At 41.0% G+C, this 19,268-nt stretch overlaps 1 protein-coding gene across 2 annotated transcripts; it reads left to right on the top strand.

The window, feature by feature from the left end:
* Positions 1-228: 228 nt before the first annotated feature.
* LOC135487545 (polycystin-2-like) lies at positions 229-18,396 on the top strand. Of its 2 annotated transcripts, XM_064771339.1 has the most exons (14): positions 229-761; positions 2,507-2,620; positions 5,426-5,556; positions 6,376-6,638; positions 7,057-7,281; positions 7,519-7,681; positions 7,916-8,152; positions 8,602-8,783; positions 9,301-9,520; positions 9,955-10,088; positions 10,438-10,891; positions 11,450-11,653; positions 12,166-12,179; positions 13,394-18,396. In XM_064771339.1, the coding sequence occupies exons 1-13, from the start codon at positions 425-427 to the stop codon at positions 12,175-12,177; spliced, it is 2,676 nt and encodes an 891-aa protein (XP_064627409.1). In that variant the 5' UTR covers positions 229-424; the 3' UTR covers positions 12,178-12,179; positions 13,394-18,396. The 2 variants fall into 2 exon arrangements, with proteins under 2 accessions (XP_064627409.1, XP_064627401.1); XM_064771331.1 differs by lacking the exon at positions 12,166-12,179.
* Positions 18,397-19,268: the final 872 nt, after the last annotated feature.

Raw genomic sequence — 19,268 nt, 5'->3', positions numbered from 1 at the left:
AGTGTCCAATAATCCCCAGACCTTGTACAAGAACGTTGTCTATATAATTTTATGGCTCTGTTTTACAGGCCACAGCATGCAGCGAAGGCTGGCAAAACGAGTACACCTCGCAATCCTTATGGGCAGTTGTGCTCAGAAAAGGACCCAGTTATAACTCCATTAGTCCTTTAATACGGCCCCTTTAAACTTTCAGCCAATGAAAACCTTCGTAACAAATGCACGTCAGAGCCTCGTTATGAACTGCATGGCGAAACATGATCAACATTTTCAGCATCGATCGTCCTGTCAAGAAATTAAGCGACTTTCTCACCGATTAATCTTGTGTTCACGGTCAGGTCTTTTCATCAAGAAGAAGGTAAAGAAAGGGACATTGAACTTAACATAATTATTGATTGGGTGACGCCTCAATCCGTCCAATATTCCAATGAGTAACCGGCCGACGAGCTCGCAACGCTTGTCCAACAGCGACGAGCTTGAAATGGATCGCATGTCGAATAAAAATCGTCCGAGTAGTGCTGCTTCACGAAGGGCCTGGGGATTAGATGATGGGGGTATAGATAATCCTGCTGGTCCAAGGCCTGATTCACGCCAATCATATGGTAACGAGAGCTTCAGAGGCGACTCCGATCAACCTGCTGCTATGGAAAGTGAGATGTACGTTGATGGAGCCATCCGGGTAATGGACGACCGTCAAGATCAAAACATTGTGGTTACGGAAGAACCTGAGGGTTGCTGGTACAAGTTCAAAAGGGGCCTAAGGTGTAAGTTCATACTTTATATATTTTTTAGTACTCTTATGAACAGGTATTCTTGTTGTTTCAGCTAGATATCCGTTTTGCGACCTGCATTGTAACTTGTAGCTAACGTAACTTACTTCATCCTCATTCAATGATTGGACGATGGCTACCGACCTTTTCGTAGAAGTTTGTTAGGGCGCTGACCAGTCGTGTGTTTCACCTGGAACAACTGGCTTATGGCATTATCTGAAGTCGGCTGGGCCTTTTGAAGTGTTCTGTGTGTGCGTATTTGATTTGTTTTGGCTCTGATTCGTCTTTGTCGATAGGGCCTATTATGAGCAGACCCGTCCCATGTTTTTAGTTGCGTTACTGTAATTATCAACCTCACTTTGGGAAAACACCTTCCCTTCTCGGGGATGATTTCAAAAAGGCCGAGACGGACATCTGTTATTTGTGTAGCCTCTGAATTCATGTTGACATTATTGACTTATCATCATTATCATTTAATCAAAATTAGTTAAAATTGCTGTGATCGGGCTTCACATCACAGCCACCATAAACTTGTTATTTCTCATGCCTGAAGTGGTTTATCATACATGTATATCGTACAGTAGAACCTCTCTAATAGGGACACCCTCGGGACTGACAAGTGTTGTCCTTTATAGAAAGGTGTCCTGATTAGGGAGGTCAAATTGAATGAAAACAACCAATCTGGGACCAAAACTAGTGTCCTTAATAGAGAGGTTGTCCTTAGTAGAGAGGTGTCCTTAATGGAGAAGTGTCCACTAAGGGAGGTTCTACATAGACATTTCTGCTGTTGAATTCTGTGCAACCAGAATAGGGCAATTTTACGATCCAGCGCAACTCACTCCTGATGTGAAGTGCGTCAACATCCGCGTTTTCCTGCCTGCACATACAATTACAATGCACCGTTTGAGCAGTGGCCTATAGAGGTTGTCATAGTCACATTCAACAAGTTAAATATTCTCAGCGTTTCTATGGCGACAAATTGACGCACAGGTAAAAGCTAATGAACAAGAGAGAGCTTTCCGTGCTCAGCGTTCAATCCATCAGCCTGGCATATTGGAAATTAACACGCACGTTCAATTAATAATTAATTCTAATATCGAAAGCTTAAGTTAGCTATTCTTGTTGGGCCCAAGAGGATCACAGTCGTCATTAGACATGTCATAACTTTAGTTTGAGTAATTGATGTTCCTTGGTCCAATAATGTCAATAATTTATATCACTGATTCTAGAAATCTGTCAAAGTCGTGCTTGAGGCCATAAACATGATGCAGAAATTGTACAAGCCCTGTGAAAGGTCACATCATCATCAGCATTAACAGTGTCATGATCCTTGTGGATCTTGGCCTTCCCTTTTAACTTCCTGTTTAAAAAAACCAGATATGACATTCAATGTCAATTCAATTTAATATGAATATGAAGTTTCAAGATTAAAATAAGACTCATTTTTTTCACTTCCAATAGTGTCAGTTTCATGAGGCAGTTAATTCCTGTGGTTAATCATTCTGGGAAGAAAAATATTTTGGGTGTTTGATCTGCATTTTGGTTTGGCAAGCTAAAGTGGGTGGGTTTTTGCCTTTGGGTTCTCACTCTTTGGTCAGGGCCTTCTTTGAATTTTAAACTATTCCCAAATGATCCGTCCCCTATTCAAGTTGTGACCAGTTTTAGTGTGGAGCAGTCTTACTTGTATCATGATGTCACAGAGCTTATGTGTAACTTTTATTGTTGCTTGTGTTTTGCAGCGCTATGGGCCACCAGGCAGACCGAGGAGACGAAGGGCAACAGGGAGTTGCATGTGAAGACCACCCTGAGAGAATTGGTCGTCTACTTTATCTTCTTGATCGTTCTCTGCATCTGTAAGTATTGAGAAATGAAACTGGACTCGGATCATCAGGATTGTGATCAGGGAACGCCTAGACCATGAAGACTCCACGGCGGGTTCAAATACGAACAGCTCCAGAAATTGTACTTTGCCTGCTCTTCTCTGTCCCAGCGAGATATTCTTAGTCTTAAGACTAAGTCTAAGAGTAAGAAATTTGAAAGAATTGAAAAATTAGGTGAACATTACAGTGTATTCTAATTTGTGTACAGAACATTATGTAAAATCACGATTTCAATTTCTAATCAAATCAGATCAGTTTACCTTGTGTCGCCATAATTTGTTTAGCTGCATCCTTTCACAGAGGTTAACAATGTAAACTTCTGATAAACTAAACTGTTAATCATCCAGTGCCTTCAGGATCATTATTCATATTTGCAATACTAATGGTGTGTTCACACTGGATGCGAATTGAAACCGAATTCCGTAGAGCGCTCTCCGGAATACGAATTGGTTAATCCAGTTTTAGAACGGTCGCGTCACACTGGCCCGAATACGCATTCAAATCGGTTTAAAACGCGCCACACTCAATGCATACTAACGACGCGCCATCTATTATTATTATTATTATTGTTATTATTTATTAACCTCCCATATGGGGGAATAAAATTTCAAGTACAAAACATATAAGTATATAATATCACAGTTTCACACAGTCATTATTAACAAGTTAAAATCGCGTAAGGTGCTTGACCATTTCCATCTCCCGGCCATGCCTATTGCCAAAGTTCGGGTCAAAGAGGAGTGTCCTCAGCGAGTCGACACCACCGTCGCTAAATGCGGAGAATCCCGGCCTCGCCCTCGAAAACGAGGCCAAAACCGGGGAAAACCCCGCCGCGACGATGTTGCTGACCAGTGTACCTTTGACCAACGAACCGGCGGCAACATACCTTGCCAGGAAATGGAAATGCAAGTCACGTGCAAGGGAGTTGATTTTTCCCTATTCTATGGCATAACGAAAAACGATTTGAGTTAATGAGATCATTTAAATACATCAGTTAACTAGTTCGGAGCACTGGTTCCCGCGGTCAATTAAGGTCACTTTCCATGCGCCGGGCGCATGCGCAGTGCGATCGAAAACCTTAATTCGTATCAAGCGCGTCACACTTGAAATCTCAATACGGTTTCGTTGATTCGGATTAGCTGATTCGCATTCAATTCGGTTTAAGAACCGTGTTGGTTAAAGCGGATTGAGATCGGTATGAACCGAATTGAGTGTGACGCCCCAATACGTATCAACGTTTTAATTCGAATTCAATTCGTGTTAAAACCCCAGTGTGACCACGGCATAAGTGTTAAATATTTAAAAATACATATCTTAATACACAAGCTTTGTGTTGGCATGGTTACGCCAATACAATGCAGCTGCGGTCAATAAGGAATAGATAAGGCATGTGAGGAGTGTGTGCAAGCACAGCCCCTTGAAATCGTTATTTCAGGCTTATATCTGAGTGTAAAGTTTAAAAATCATGATATTCAAAAGTGAAAATTGATGGATTTGTTCAGTGCTTTATCAGACTTCCGTTTTGGATGAGGCATGTGTTCCATGTAGTGCATGCCTGGCAATGATTGGTACACATATAAAAGGAATTGTCATGTTTGCCAGCAAACAATTCATATTGTTTTGCGAATAAAACTCAATAGTTTTGTTGTAGTGTTTCCAGGCTACCTGTCAATAAAGCAGTATATTATTAGAGTACATGTACAGTGACTAGCATCTATAGCATGTAGGTGGAGAGTTTTTGAAGAGCTCTTGTGTCTTGTAGCTATGGTTACACCGATATGCTTCAACATTTCGTTAAGTACAGTTCGAGGCTGAGCTGCTACCGACATACAAAAACACAACATCAAGAGGTGGTTAAAACACACAAAAACACAACATCAAGAGGTGGTTAAAACATACAAAAAGACAACATCAAGAGGTGGTTAAAACATACAAAAAGACAACATCAAGAGGTGGTTAAAACATACAAAAACACAACATCAAGAGGTGGTTAAAACACACAAAAACACAACATCAAGAGGTGGTTAAAACATACAAAAAGACAACATCAAGAGGTGGTTAAAACATACAAAAAGACAACATCAAGAGGTGGTTAAAACATACAAAAAGACAACATCAAGAGGTGGTTAAAACATACAAAAACACAACATCAAGAGGTGGTTAAACCTAAATTGTGATAAAATGCACTTGCATGACATGTGTTTGTGAAATTAACAAGTTGTGATAAAATGCGCATTTGTATGTGAAATGAATACAAATTAAGTCGATATATGTTGTTACTGGTAGGCAGAAACTTTATGTTGAATCACGTGTTAAAATCTGGTATACTGTCGCATAGCATCTGGTGCTATTAGTGACCTGATGACGTCTTTTCTTCTACTATCTGAGCTCTAAGCAATGAAACTAAGGTCGGTTTTCGGCCGGTTAGGGATCTATTGATGAAATATGAAATGATGAAATGCTCCAGGGATATACAGGGAAACAATATTCCGGGATCTAAAGGGTTAATGAACTCTGGTATACAATGGTTAGTTTTATGGTGCATAAGGGTCAAATAAATGAACATGATGAACTTTTTAAGTGTATTGCAGTGTATCACTAAAAGTAAATTCAAGGGAGTAATGTACATGCACTAGAGGTGAGCAAAATCCAGTTTTGCAGTCTTGCACATGGAAGCTGAAACAATTGGCTTTCATTCCAGCATTCCCTTGCCCAGGGCCATGTTACGAGACGATCATTTGAAAACACTTTCAAATCAAAATCTTTTTTGTTTTCCAGTGACGTTTGGAATGACCAGTTCGACCATGTTCTACTACACCAAAGTGATGAGCGAATTGTTCCTCGACACCTCGTTTCCCGACACAAAGAACACGTTCCGTGGACTGACAACCATGCACGACTTCTGGAGGGTAAGCACATTTCAAACAATTGTGACCAGTCGTGGCAAAATCAGGCGCATGCGGCTCAGAGGTCGGCAGTTTGAGAGAGACTGGTTGTTCTTTTCACTGTTGTCTTCCTTATGTGAAATCTTAGTGTGTCAATTTCTTCCATTATCTCCTGGTGTTGTTTAGGCTCATCCTCTGTGATATGACATGCGCCTCCTGGCTGTGACTGGTCAGATTGACGCACATGGCGATTAGAAACTCGGGATGAAATCTTGCTGCGGTTGTCTCAAGGCGGTAACTGCCTAAGACATAAGGAACCTGACTCAATAGACTATCCCGAAGCCATGATTGGACTTAGATCTGCCTCTGAGCTTCTCCTTTCTTGTGTCACTGTTTGGCACCAGACCCTTGGTGGGCAGTCTCGCTTAAGCCTTCCCAGCTTTGTGGACCTGTCTGCCAGTGCCATCCAAAACTGTAAGGATTCACTTGGCAAAATCCCTTGTGACTTCACTCCTGAAGGGGCTGAAGGCCTACATTCTCCACAAGCCTTCGGGAGTCACTTGTAGTTGAAAGAGCACTTTTGAATACTCAGTTCCTGCGTAATTAGAGTGCATAACAAGCACCAATATCATTCATTATAAACTCACAACTTTAGACATCAGGCTGACCGGAGCTGATTATGAAATTTGAATACAGTTCTAATCTACTCTACACTGTCATAGGGACCATGGATGGATCTGTGTGTTATACAATGGATCCAGGTGGTGTTAGATGTGTCCTCTGTAGATTTGTCAGTTGTGTTGGCGTTTTCGTATAAACTCAACCCCGTCATTCTCTTTTCAGTTTGCCGAATCTCCACTGATGGACGGACTCTACTGGGAGAAGTGGTACAACGGCAAGAACGTAACCAACGACGAACTTGGCTATATCTTCTACGAGAACCGACTGCTTGGTGTGCCACGAATCCGCCAGCTGAAGGTCCGCAACGACTCCTGCACTGTCCCTGAAGACTTCTCGAACGAAATCAAGGAATGCTTTGATTCCTATGCCACAAGTGTTGAAGCGACGGAGCCGTTTGGACCACCCCAGTTTCATAATCTCACGGCGTAAGTTGAATCCTTTTGTTCAGACTAAAAAGATGCTTTAATAAGAAACGACACAGTGTCTTCTCTTGACTTGAGTTTATTTTTAAATCCCTGATTCCCGGTGCTCAATCAGTGCTAATGACTAACATCAGTGTCAACTCAGCTCAGCATTATATCCTTCAGGAAATTTCAGCTAATGACTAACATCAGTGTCAACTCAGCTCAGCATTATATCCTTCAGGAAATTTCAGCAATTGGACTTCAACGCAACATTCATACACCAATATTGAGCTATTAGCCCTGCTTGTTTTCAGGGTAAATATTTGATGTCGCATATGTGCAGTGCAAGAGCACCGGTTTGTACCAGTGATTGATTGAAAATGTTGTCATATAAAGATGGCAGACTCGATTAAATTCACTCCTCGTCGGTTTTTTGCAGCTGGTCATTTACAAGCGAGGCGAAGCTGAAAGGCTCCTCCCATGAGGGTATGATGGCCACCTACAGCGGCGCGGGGTACTACGAAGACCTGACACGATTCCGGGACAGCTCTCTCGCCAAGATCATCACGCTGAAGGAGAATCTCTGGCTTGATCGAGGAAGTCGAGTCGTGTTTGTCGATTTCACTGTCTATAATGCAAACATCAACTTGTTCTGCGTCATCAGGTGAGGAGTTAGTTGTTTTAAAACTTTAGAAAACTACTTAATTTTAAGTTACCAGACTCGAAAATTATCAAGTTTGGGTTCTCATAAATATCAAGTGCTGCTGCTGGCAATGCATTATCACAAATTTCTTAACTTAACTTAACTAAGTGAAGCAATATTGATCAGGGGGCTTGGAGATTTGCCCATGGTTAATACCATATTATGCTTTATAAGTGAGACTGCTCGTTTTTCTTGCAGGATTTTGGTTGAGTTTCCTCCCACTGGTGGCGCCCTCCCCTCCCATGTGTTCAGGACCGTCAAACTGCTGCGATACGTGACCCCCAAAGATTTCTTCGTCCTGGCCTGCGAATGTCTCTTCACGCTGTTCATCATCTATTACATCATTGAGGAGGCCATCGAGGTGAGTTTTCAGTTGTCGAATCACTCAGCAGGTGTAAATTTCTCATACTTGTGGCGGTCATAAATTTTTTCCCCAAAATAGGCTACAAAGTTACAAGGTGTAAAGATGTCAGTAGGCCTGTGCTTATGACGTCCTGCCCTGATTGAAATAGACAAAGAAAGGAACCTACTGATGTGGATAGTGGATTTAAGAAATATACAAGTCTCTAAGACTATCGAATCATTGATGTTTCAGATCAAGAAGCACCGACTGGGCTACTTCAAGAGCGTGTGGAACATCCTGGATATCATCGTGATAGTCATATCGATAATCTGCATCATCTTCAACATCTATCGGACGATCAAGGTATCGGAGATCCTCACCCAGCTGCTGAAAGAACCGGAACAGTATGCAGACTTTGAGTTTCTGAGCTTCTGGCAGATACAGTTCAACAATGCTGTGGCCATTGCCGTGTTCTGCTCCTGGGTCAAGGTAGGTGTTCACCTGGCAAACTCGGGATAAAACACCAAAATGAAGATCGAGTACATCTCGCAGGAGAGAAACAAGATAAAGTTGGGATTTATAGTCTGATGTCTACCTCGGCAGAGGTTGTCATCCGATTTCACACTTCCCGGTCTACCCTGACACCTTTTAATAGAACTCAGATTCAAATAGACTCAGATTTTGTGTACATTCATCATTGTTTATGATACAGCAAAACCTCCCTTGGGGACACCTCTTTTAGTAGGACATCCCCGAAGGACAGTGAATTGGTCCCAATTGAGTAATTTCTATGCAATCTGTAGTCAGGACATCTCCCTATTAACGACAGCATTTAGGAGATGTTTGTTGTTTTGTAGATCTTACACCTTCAGCTCAAGCAGATAAATGACTGTATGTAAAGTTATCATTGTTTATAAAATGTATCGGATCTCTTGCAGGTTTTCAAGTATATCAGCTTCAACAAGACCATGACCCAGCTGTCATCAACCCTGGCCCGTTGTGCAAAGGATCTCGCTGGGTTCGCTGTCATGTTCTTCATCATCTTCTTTGCGTTTGCCCAGCTCGGCTATCTGATCTTTGGTACTCAGGTCAGGGACTTCAACAGCTTCCCTAGCGCTGTGTAAGTATAGAGGCCCCCTGAACCGCAGAGCAGCACCATACACTTTCAACTTAACCTGTCAATGTTGTTCACAAATAAGATTGTGACACTAGAGCAGTGTGAGAAATTGTTTTTTTCTTCTAGCGGCAGCCATCATTGTGTGCTTTTCGCTGACTTGGCTTAGTATCAAAGCACTGTAAAACTAGCTCGACCTTGGAAGACAAAGGGTTCGGTTTCGAAACCACCCCTTGGATTGTGAACAAAACAGTATGCCAAAGTGCTCTCATATTCCCACCTGGAGCTTCTGGGCCCTTCACTCGGTACCAAGTAATGCAGGCAAGGGGAGGAGCATGCAACTGACCCCGCCATGCAATGATGTCATACATATTCCATCAAAAACACATTACTGCAAGTACTTGAAGGTATATGTGAGTGAAGACACACTTCCTTGTCTTTGGATATAATATGTTTCAAAAGCCACATGATCCGCAACAATGAAAATTTCTGCGCTAACTCCTGCGTCGCCTCTCTACTTCAGGTTTACCCTGTTCCGAATCATCCTCGGTGATTTCAACTTTCACGAGCTGGAGTCTGCCAACAGGGTCCTCGGCCCCATCTACTTCATGCTTTACGTGTTCTTTGTATTCTTCGTACTGCTGAACATGTTCTTGGCCATCATCAACGACACGTACTCTGAGGTCAAGGCTGATATTGCTGAGCAGAAGAATGAGTTTGAGATGGCTGATTACTTCAAGAAGGTGTGTAAAAACTATTGATTTGAGAGCTGTCCGAGTGTCTCATAGGAGATTATCAGCTCTATAAACACTATTGGGCGATTGTAATGTGAGTAGGACACCGGAGACCCAGGAGGAAGCATATGTTGTTGAAGAGAGTTTCCCTCTCTATCACACGAGTGTACCGGGACCAACTTGGACTCGGTCTCCACAGAAATTTATCGGGGTTTCAGGGAGCAGTCAGAAGATGCTCACTTGAATTGACCAGTGGGGGAACCAGGCAGTGACTTGGCCGGGAGTCGAACCCATGACCTCTTGATCAAGAGGGGGACTCTCTTCCACTGGGCTACTGCTGCCCTATGTAGTAACTTGGTACTGAAAAGTGTATTTGCACAAATATTCATGATGGGGAATAAAACCCTTTAACATCCAACATTACTTATTTTGCAATGTTGCAGGGATACAACAAGATGCTGGACAAACTGAACCTGAAGCGTGACAAGATCGTGGACATCCAGAAGGCCCTTCAGTCCGCTGACATCAACCACGACAAACAACTCGACTTTGAGGAATGGAGGCAGGATCTCAAGACGTAAGTAACAACCCTATATTCAATTGCCTCTCATCGTCAGGTGACAGCTCGCGTTGATTACATAAATGACATAGCCAGATTTTGCCCATGTGTATTCGAAAGAAGAAATGCTTCAGTTCTGGAGAGGTTGGTTGATCCAAAAATTATGGGTTTGGTTCCTGAAACTGTCATTCATAGTGGCCCTTTCGCATCTGGCCTATGTCTATTAGAGGTAGACCATCATTAAAACTAAGGCAAATTATCTGTATAGTGTTGTAGAAAGTCTGAGTAAAACAAGTAATAAGTTCAGTAATTCAGTCAAGAAGACTAGATATTATCTCAGTTGTGAATGTTGTCATTCTTCTTTCAGTCGGGGCTACGCTGACACTGAAATTGAAGCTGTGTTCGCCAAATATGATCTTGACGGCGACCGGGTACTTGATGAGGACGAACAGAGGAAGATGCAGGCAGACCTCGAAGGACAGAAGGCGGAACTGAACAAGGAATTCGAAAATCTGGATACCACCGAAAAACGACCACAGACTGCCCAAAAAAGAACCGCCAGTCGAATCAGTTTAGAAGACAGTGGTGACGAGACGGACGACGAAGACAGCGGAACGAAATCGACACGGAGCGGCCGGGCGATAAGTGGCGTCTCCTATGAAGAGTTTACTGTTTTGTCGCGACGGGTTGACCGTATGGAACACTCGATTGGAAGCATCGTATCAAAAATAGACGCAGTCCTAGTCAAGCTGGAGGCGATGGAAAAGGCAAAATTAAAACGGCGCGAGACGATGGGGAAAATCTTGGATAGTATTACCGAGGTAAGTTTGTGCATTTGCGTAGAATAATGCATAACGATGATATTAGAATTGCTCACATCTACAGACCTGAGTTCGACTGGAGAGGCATTCAGTTCATTGAAGTTTACACCATCGTATAGAGAGGACCAGCTGTTCTGTGCGCTTAAAAAATCAGATATTTGAGTATTATTAGGCCTAGGAGTTTAATTTCACTTGATTTGATAGTGCATCTGGTTGATCTGATAGTGCACCTGGTTGAATATAATTGAAAGACCAGCCTCGTAGGAGTTTGGTTCTTGGATAGCAGATCACACTCATGATTGAGTCAGCAGATCACATTTGTGAAGGCCTTTGGCCAGGAGGCCTACGGCTATGAGACCACAGGTCAAGGTGGGGTCTCCGGCCAATTACCAATGAGGAGTGAGGAGACAATCGCGATAGGAGTGAGAAGACAACCTATGGATTGCATGCTTCCGGTCGAGGTTTGACTCATTTTATTCGTGAAAATCAACAGGTCTAGAGTAAACCAATTGCAAAGTTTTTGTCTGTTGTTTCGTCACAGTTTTGTTTCTCTTTCAGTCCGACGGCACCAGCGACGAAGTCAAACGAGAACAAATGGAACGGTTAGTGAGAGAAGAGTTAGAAAGGTGGGACTCCGAGACGTCGATTGGACAGGCGAGCGCCCGTGGTGGTTCTCCGAGCGGCAGTAGTGGTCGAGGTGGTCTGAGACCTCGGTCGTCGTCATCGAGGCCAGGATCAGGCTCGGGCGGTGGACAGAATCCTGTGAGTACAAGTATTCCCAAATGCAACGATAGGATGTTTTAGATTTGTGTTCTCCTTGGCCTGAAATAGTAATGAGTTTCACCTGTTCTTCCACTTTCCTTCATGTTTTGTCCTACACATACATGTTCATTCTGCAGTCTCTGAAATTCACCCTCTCAAATTGGCAGCCATTCGTGTTGTTATTTGACTTTGATAGTTAGCGTACTCAGTGTAGTGATTCAGATTAATACACCAGTCGTGGGCAGCCAGAAAAGGACAGTGGACTCACTGGAATCCTTTGTGTTGTTGAAATTGAATGGCAGAAGGAATTAAAAGGAGGATTCCAGTTATCTGTTGACTATTTCTGACAGCCCGTAATTGGTTTATTGATTTAAATGGCCACACTTAAACTACTTTTCGAAACAACTGCATCCACTGTTGCATGTTTAGACCATGGTCTCCATGCCTTCCTTTCGATGTTTGCTATAAACTTTTCTATATAGTCATAGCGAGTCTTCTTATTGGTTTTTCAGGCGGAAGTTTAAAGGTATGGTTTATTTCATGTATCTTTTTAGCGTCTTTTAATATTTTCATGTAACACTCAACTCATTCTGCACTTCTCAATCCCATTAGGCTACTTTACACTCTTTTCTGCCTTGACCCCTTAATGTTGTTCAAAGAAGAAGAAAAAACACTCCAAAATCCTTCATTGAGGCTGTTCTTCAGGGCTCTCAATTTGGAACAGGAGAGAATGTCGGAGCGACGTTTCCCTCCCCATCATAGCTTGCTTTTTAATTTCCACCTCCTTTTATACTGTTGAAAAGGTACATCTTCCAACTGTTTTAACAAAAATGATCTTGCTATTTTGAAAATAACCGGATTGGAAAGCTACTGGACACAAAAACCTGAAAGAAATTCTTGGCTATATTAACCCTATGGGCCCTACACTTTTATTCTAACCACAGACACATTTTCATTTCTAGTATTCATGCACTCATTTTAAGTCATCACTTTAATCATCAACTCAGCATTGTTTGCACTGTAACTCATTCTTTACAATCTTGACAGTGGTTGTGTGTTTGTGGCCAATGTGTGTGGTGGTACAGACACATTGTCCAGAATAAACGTGATCAAGCAAATATTTTGCTCAAGGGCATTGATATTAAACATATAGAGGTATGGAAAAACTCTAATGTACTCTACTGGCCTACACTTCAGCCCCAGTGAAAAATCATATTCCAGTTAAATATCAATGATCAGACTTATTGCATCGGCCTGCTCCTTGGGGTAACGCTTCAGTTTGGGAGATCCTGATCAAACTGATATTCTAAAAGGCCTTGGTCACAGGATGAATATGTTTGCAATGGAAAATATGTGAACCCTCATTTTGATTGGATCATTCTTGGTGTCGCAACCAAGAATGCTCCGATTTAAATTTGATTTTAGGTCTAAGTCATTTTAGAAAAGAAAGTTTAAAATATCTCTGTTGCTGTAGGTCCCTGGTTGTCTATTTAGACCACTGTGGTAGACCTTAAATCATACCCAAAACTGTCGTCTGGCACCTCAGGTTTTGGTCTGCATTTTCGATCTACCTTAGCAGTCTTGGTGAGACAGCCAAGGACCACCAGCTCAGTACCATCAACAAATGTCAATTTATGAATCAATCTCCTTTTCGGTTTCAAAGTACTGTCCTACTCGGTGGCTAGACTTTCCTTCTCTTTCATGATAACTTACCAGGCGTCTACGACTCTCTACTTTCAGGAGATCAGCATAATCGACCGGATGAATCAGAGCAACGTATGAGCTGACCCCGTCCATGGCGATTGTCCTATTGTTATCGTATTCGTCTGATTGTTCGATGTCATCAGCACCTACACCTCCACGTTATACACCGAGCAGCGTTTATTTGTCTGTGAAATCTCAAGTGTATACATGCACACACATTCCATATAATATGGTGAAAGCCAAACGGGCCGCGTCAAGCCAAACCGAAACCAGTGCACCATACATTTCGACCCAGGGCTGGAGAAATTCTTACGATATGTGCAATGTCTTTGAAAGAAGAACAAATTTAGTCACATTATTCTAATTTAGCCCTGATTATTTTTGCACTGTTGAGTTCTTATGCCTAGTGCATTCCTACCTACTTCTTTTCACTGGTTTTGGTGGCTTACCAAAGATTGCTTGCGTTGAATTCGGAATGTAGTGGAAGACTGTGAAAGCAGGGATGACGTGTATGAAAGAATTATCAAAATATTTTCTCAGATGATATCTGTGGATAACATGTACGCAATACTGTATTGCGTATGTATACACACATGTATTGTATGCGTATACAATACTGTATTAACACAATACTGTATTGCGTATGTATACATGCATGTATTGTATGCGTATACGATACTGTATTAACACAATACTGTATTGCGTATGTATACATACATGTATTGTATGCGTATACAATACTGTATTAACACAATACTGTATTGCGTATGTATACATACATGTATTGTATGCGTATACAATACTGAACACAATACTGTATTGCGTATGTATACATACATGTATTGTATGCGTATACAATACTGAACACAATACTGTATTGCGTATGTATACATACATGTATTGTATGCGTATACAATACTGTATTAACACAATACTGTATTGCGTTTGTATACATACATGTATTGTATGCGTATACAATACTGTATTAACACAATACTGTATTGTGTATGCATACAGTACTGCATTATGTATGTGAAATATGAGTATATTATGTCAAAAGTTTGCTCTGTTAAGAATCGGCAAGAGATTTGTTGATGCTTCTTTGGGTAACATGAATTGTGTAACACTAACAATGTATTACGACTGGTTTACAAGCAGGCATTGTTAAAAATCTTAAAATCATACCTATATATACTCAGTAGGTATTGGTATAATATTCCGTCCTATATTATATTATTATAATGAAAGTGAGTATCAGGTTACAGACCCGGTTTACATGTGCCTTGAGACCCCATGAGGGTCTTTGCTGAACAACTGCTTTTGAAAAGGTATATTTGGTGTTTAAAGATCCCTGTTAGGAGGATTCGACGTGTTGTTGACTGGAGAATGCCACATTTGGCAAGAGTGATGCAAATTGTTGCTGGTTAACTTGCACTTGTAGCCCTATTAACTGGCATGAACTCTGCTGAATATATGTCATTGTTTTGCGCTGGTTTTATGTATGTTATGCAGTCTGGTTGTACCTGAGGTGATAGTCGGTCTTGAATAGATTCAAGGATCTTCAACAGTTTGGTTTACCTCATTTAGTCCAAAGGTTCTGTTGAATATCACATGGAAAGACAATCAAATACAAGTTCAAAAATCAATTTTATTCAAATTTCTTATATACACTACACGACTTCATCAGGAAATGACTGAGAAGTTTTAGGAAAATTGATATTCAAACTCAGCTTGTGATAACAGAACATTTGAACTAGGTCTTGAATACATTTTATGAGCCAATCTGTTGGTGTTACCTTCTGCCTCTCAGGTAGTTTGAGACTATGGTGAATAAATCAGGTCATCATGGGTGACCATATCATTTTATAAACTGATTGAAAGTTACTTGTTGAAGGCGTTATGTTTATGGGAATTCAGTAGTGCTTTAGTCAACAATGCAGTAATGTTCTTCTGGAAAAAAGCCTGCTTCGTGTTGAGGGAAATTTTGAAATGTTTGATTAATTGACGCGTGTTCATTGTTACTGACTTGCACATGTTAAAGGTCTACACCATTAGTGTACATTATTTTTGTCTGTGCCACAAAGATAATAGAAATAAACATTGCCGCTTCACTGTAACCAAACTTGTCTTGAAAATGACCTGTAAACAAATATGTCAGTGGTCACAACAGCAATTTACATTTAGTGTGTTGATGTAATTGAAAAATTTCAAATACAATTTCGAATGAGTGGCATGGGCCTTTTATGAGAAAATTCTTTGTTTTTGAGGGTCTTTGTTTTTAGTCATCTTCTTGATGAAATTGTGAAAATTATTTTCTTAAATAGTTCAAACTGTGCAATAAATGGAAACTGACAAATTGTAACTTAATAAATTCCAGTACATGTATTAATTATTAACTTATTACTTTTGGTCAATATGACAAAATTTCTAACAAATCTAACATTGAATAGTGTATCTAAGTGATGGTCTATATGACTAATAATGGGGGTGGTACTCTATCCAGGGCTGGAATTTATGTTCAGTTGAGGGGGGGAGGGGAGGTTTTTAAAGGTAATATTCAAAAGAAATTTCAGTGTCTGGAACTAATTTCTTTAAGCTGTGTTCTGCCAATGAAGTTGGGTCTGAAGTTGGTTTAGACGATGTGAAGATGTAAACTTTCAATCAGTTTCTACTACATGTATATCATGTCTGTTTGCCTTATTTGTTGTACATTGTCTCTGGCATATTGTTGATTAAGTAATGCTCTTTTGTTAATCAGATTGTGGTAACATTGGTTCCTTGCTATCAAAGTGAAGTCGGACTCTTTCTAGAGTTCGCGACTCTGGTCTGACATTGTTAAATTTTTCTGCAGATTCAGAACACCTACTGCTGATGCTGAGAACATGTATCTGATAGGCCTATATTATTTTCGACTTCATACTTGTAAGTTTTTAAGGCTCAGCCTTGGTGATATACATTTACTCTTTTTAGTCCAGTACTTCGCACTTGGCCAGGATTCCTTCTTGTTCAATAAGCATCTTTCAAGAAATCATTTCAAGGCACTACCTCCCAAAACTGGCCTCGATAGTGCCTGTGCTAGTTTTCTTCTCGATGACTTCGTCTGTGCTGATTTGAGCTTGCCTATCCCACGATGATCTTGTATTGGTTTGATCTGCTGTAAATCTTTATAAAATTGCTAAGATTTAAGACGGAGTTCTGAAGAGTATCATTTGGATACATAAGGTACCCACCCAAAGTACCCTGCAAACAGGTGATTTTTGTTGCTGCGACCTGCAATCATGATTGCACGCAACAAAAATGGCTGGTTTGCGGTGGTGTCACTGGTGCCTGCGACAGGAATCGGTGATCACTGCAACCTGCGTTCAGTATCAAGCCCATCGATTACAAGTTTTACCCGCAGACGAGAGAACGTAGGTTGTAGCGACAAAGATCGCTTGTTTGCGCATTGCTCATATCTTTTCTTCAAATTTGTATGCAGCTATTACACAATGGGTGAGGGCCGTGTGTGATGTCAACAATAAATATATGCAACTTTCTGCTGTAATTCTGTTTACAAGGTGTGCGCTGATTCAACAGTTCTTCTGTGTCACTGCTGATAATTAGTTTCATACAAAGTTTATTCAAATAGCGCCTTTGATACCTGTTGCTGCTGATATTGATGATGTTTCTTAAAGACAAATTATTGTTGCTTTCTTTCAGAAAATGGGCAAATCTTTTATAGAACGGGTTATAAGTTTTTGACCAGTTTAATCAACGTTCCGTCCAAACTAGTTCTACTTAAGCAGTAAGCCCTCAAAGACCTTGGGGCAACTTTTTGGGCTTTATGCAACTTTATCTGAAAACTTATTGAGAAAATAAGGTATGATTGTTTTTTGCAAATGTTTGTTTCAGCCTTAAAGCCAATGGTGTAGATAAAAAGTGTGTCTTGGAAGATATAAAGGAAGTACTCATGTTTTGCTGCTTGTGGAACTTTTCAATCTTAATAATGTTGTTGCCCAAGTTCTTCGATGGTCCTTCGAATGAGATTGGTTGCGTCTGTGTAGCAAGGAACCAACCCGCTTTGTACAGGGTGTGTTTTGTGTACATATTGTTGTATTATAGTCCTACTTGTATATCGACCACCAACGCCAGCCTGTTTTCGACGTGTAGTGATGCGCTATCAGACGCTGCCATGTAAGATGTTCAGATCTAGTCCAGTTTAATTGGGAACACCCTGTAGCTCTAACCAAGCAATACTTGATCAATTCATTAAGAAAATTATCGATTTGACTTGACCCTCAATTACAATGAAGCAAACAGGATAGGCCTACAACAGAATATTTGGTTTGGCTGGCGTCCTGTTAAGTACAACTTTCCTATTTAATTGTCATAAAAATGAACACATTTAAAGGAATAATACAGATAATAATCATCTGGTTTGAGGTAAAAACTTACTATACACCCCCCAGACAAAGTGCTAGAAAGTTGCCACACCTTGGCAGGTCTTAAATGGGAAGGCAGTAGTGACTTGTTCTGTGGGGTGTGTTGGGATATTCTAGGATTGGTGTAAAAAAGGGTAAAATCTGGACCCTTGAGTTTTTATCTGGGACAGTTGTACTGTATAAGAATCTCAATATTGACCTTTCGTTGTGTACTTTGCAATACAAAAAATAGATCATTAGAATATACAAGTCTCTAAAAAGTTGTCGGACAAGGGTTAAATATAGTCTGGGGCTTGTCAAAAACACCTAGGCAGCTTACAAAGGGACCCAATAAAACACTCCACAGTTAATTAAACTGATTTAGACCTTTGTCTTGGTAAAGTAAATTGCAATATTCGAAGGCATCAACTACTGATAATTTGAGATGTATATTTTGGTTGGATATATCTGTCAGCATAGCATTAGTAAAATGCTCTCAAATAGTCCTGTTTGAAGCCGCTAAGTCTCTGATTTAAGGCCTCCGTAGAGACTGTCAGAACCACATCTTAATGGTTATTGTATAACACCAGTGTAAATGTTGTAATTATGATGCAATAAATCACCAAATCAACAATGTAAGGTATTGTTTGCACTATGTTAATAACGTCTATCGATTCTCTTGGACTTGGTCACTTCAGAAGGATAGTGACCCTGATGGTTGCTCTGGTCTCTCTCTCCCAACGCCGTGCCTCAAAAGTCTTGTTTTGAGAGGTCTCCCAACACAAATGGTTCACTAGAAGCTGATTCCAACCTCTGGCATTAAGTGTGCTTCTGTCCGCCAAGCTCTATCATCTTCCCTTCAATCGTCCCACCCCTACCATGGCAGTGATGCATGCTACGAGTCTTGTGAAGATAAACAATCGGAAGGCTGTGTTAAAACCACACTAACATGACTTGTGCTGTAAGGAAGTAATAACGAATGTTGCTGTGTATTGACTAAATCTCCCGTGGGGCAGCTGCAGTCCGACTCTCACTTCCAAAACCATGACCCAGACTACGGAGTGGCTATCTTTCTGACTTGATCTGAGTAAAAAATCGCCATTAAAATGAACCATGAGACAGGAAAGGTGTCTTCTATGGAATCCAAGATCTGATTGTGACTCTGTCCTCATACGACAATTCAATGTCGAAGGAAAGACTAGATTTACTTTCACACCATGGTAAGAAAGTGTTACTAATTTTGGAACAATCTGCTCATTGGGCATGTGAAACATGAGCAATGATAGGCTGGACCTGTCTTCGTGTTCTCCCTGAGAAGCTCTATAAAAGGCAGAAAGGTCCTAATGTTGTTCCAACTACTGTAGTTACTTGAGATGAGCTGCTTGAGATGTCTCATGGGACAGTCACAATCTTGGGGCGGTCTCAACCGTCTGTCGCAACCTTTGGGGAGACGCTATACGATACAGGTCCAGGTGCATGAGCAGTACCAAGTGATCCTGTTACGTGAGCTA

Source organism: Lineus longissimus, chromosome 1 (genome assembly GCF_910592395.1).
Source record: "Lineus longissimus chromosome 1, tnLinLong1.2, whole genome shotgun sequence".
NCBI classification, from domain to species: domain Eukaryota; kingdom Metazoa; phylum Nemertea; class Pilidiophora; order Heteronemertea; family Lineidae; genus Lineus; species Lineus longissimus.
The sequence above is the reverse complement of the archived record's forward strand: the minus strand, read 5'-3'. Positions and strand labels throughout refer to the sequence as shown.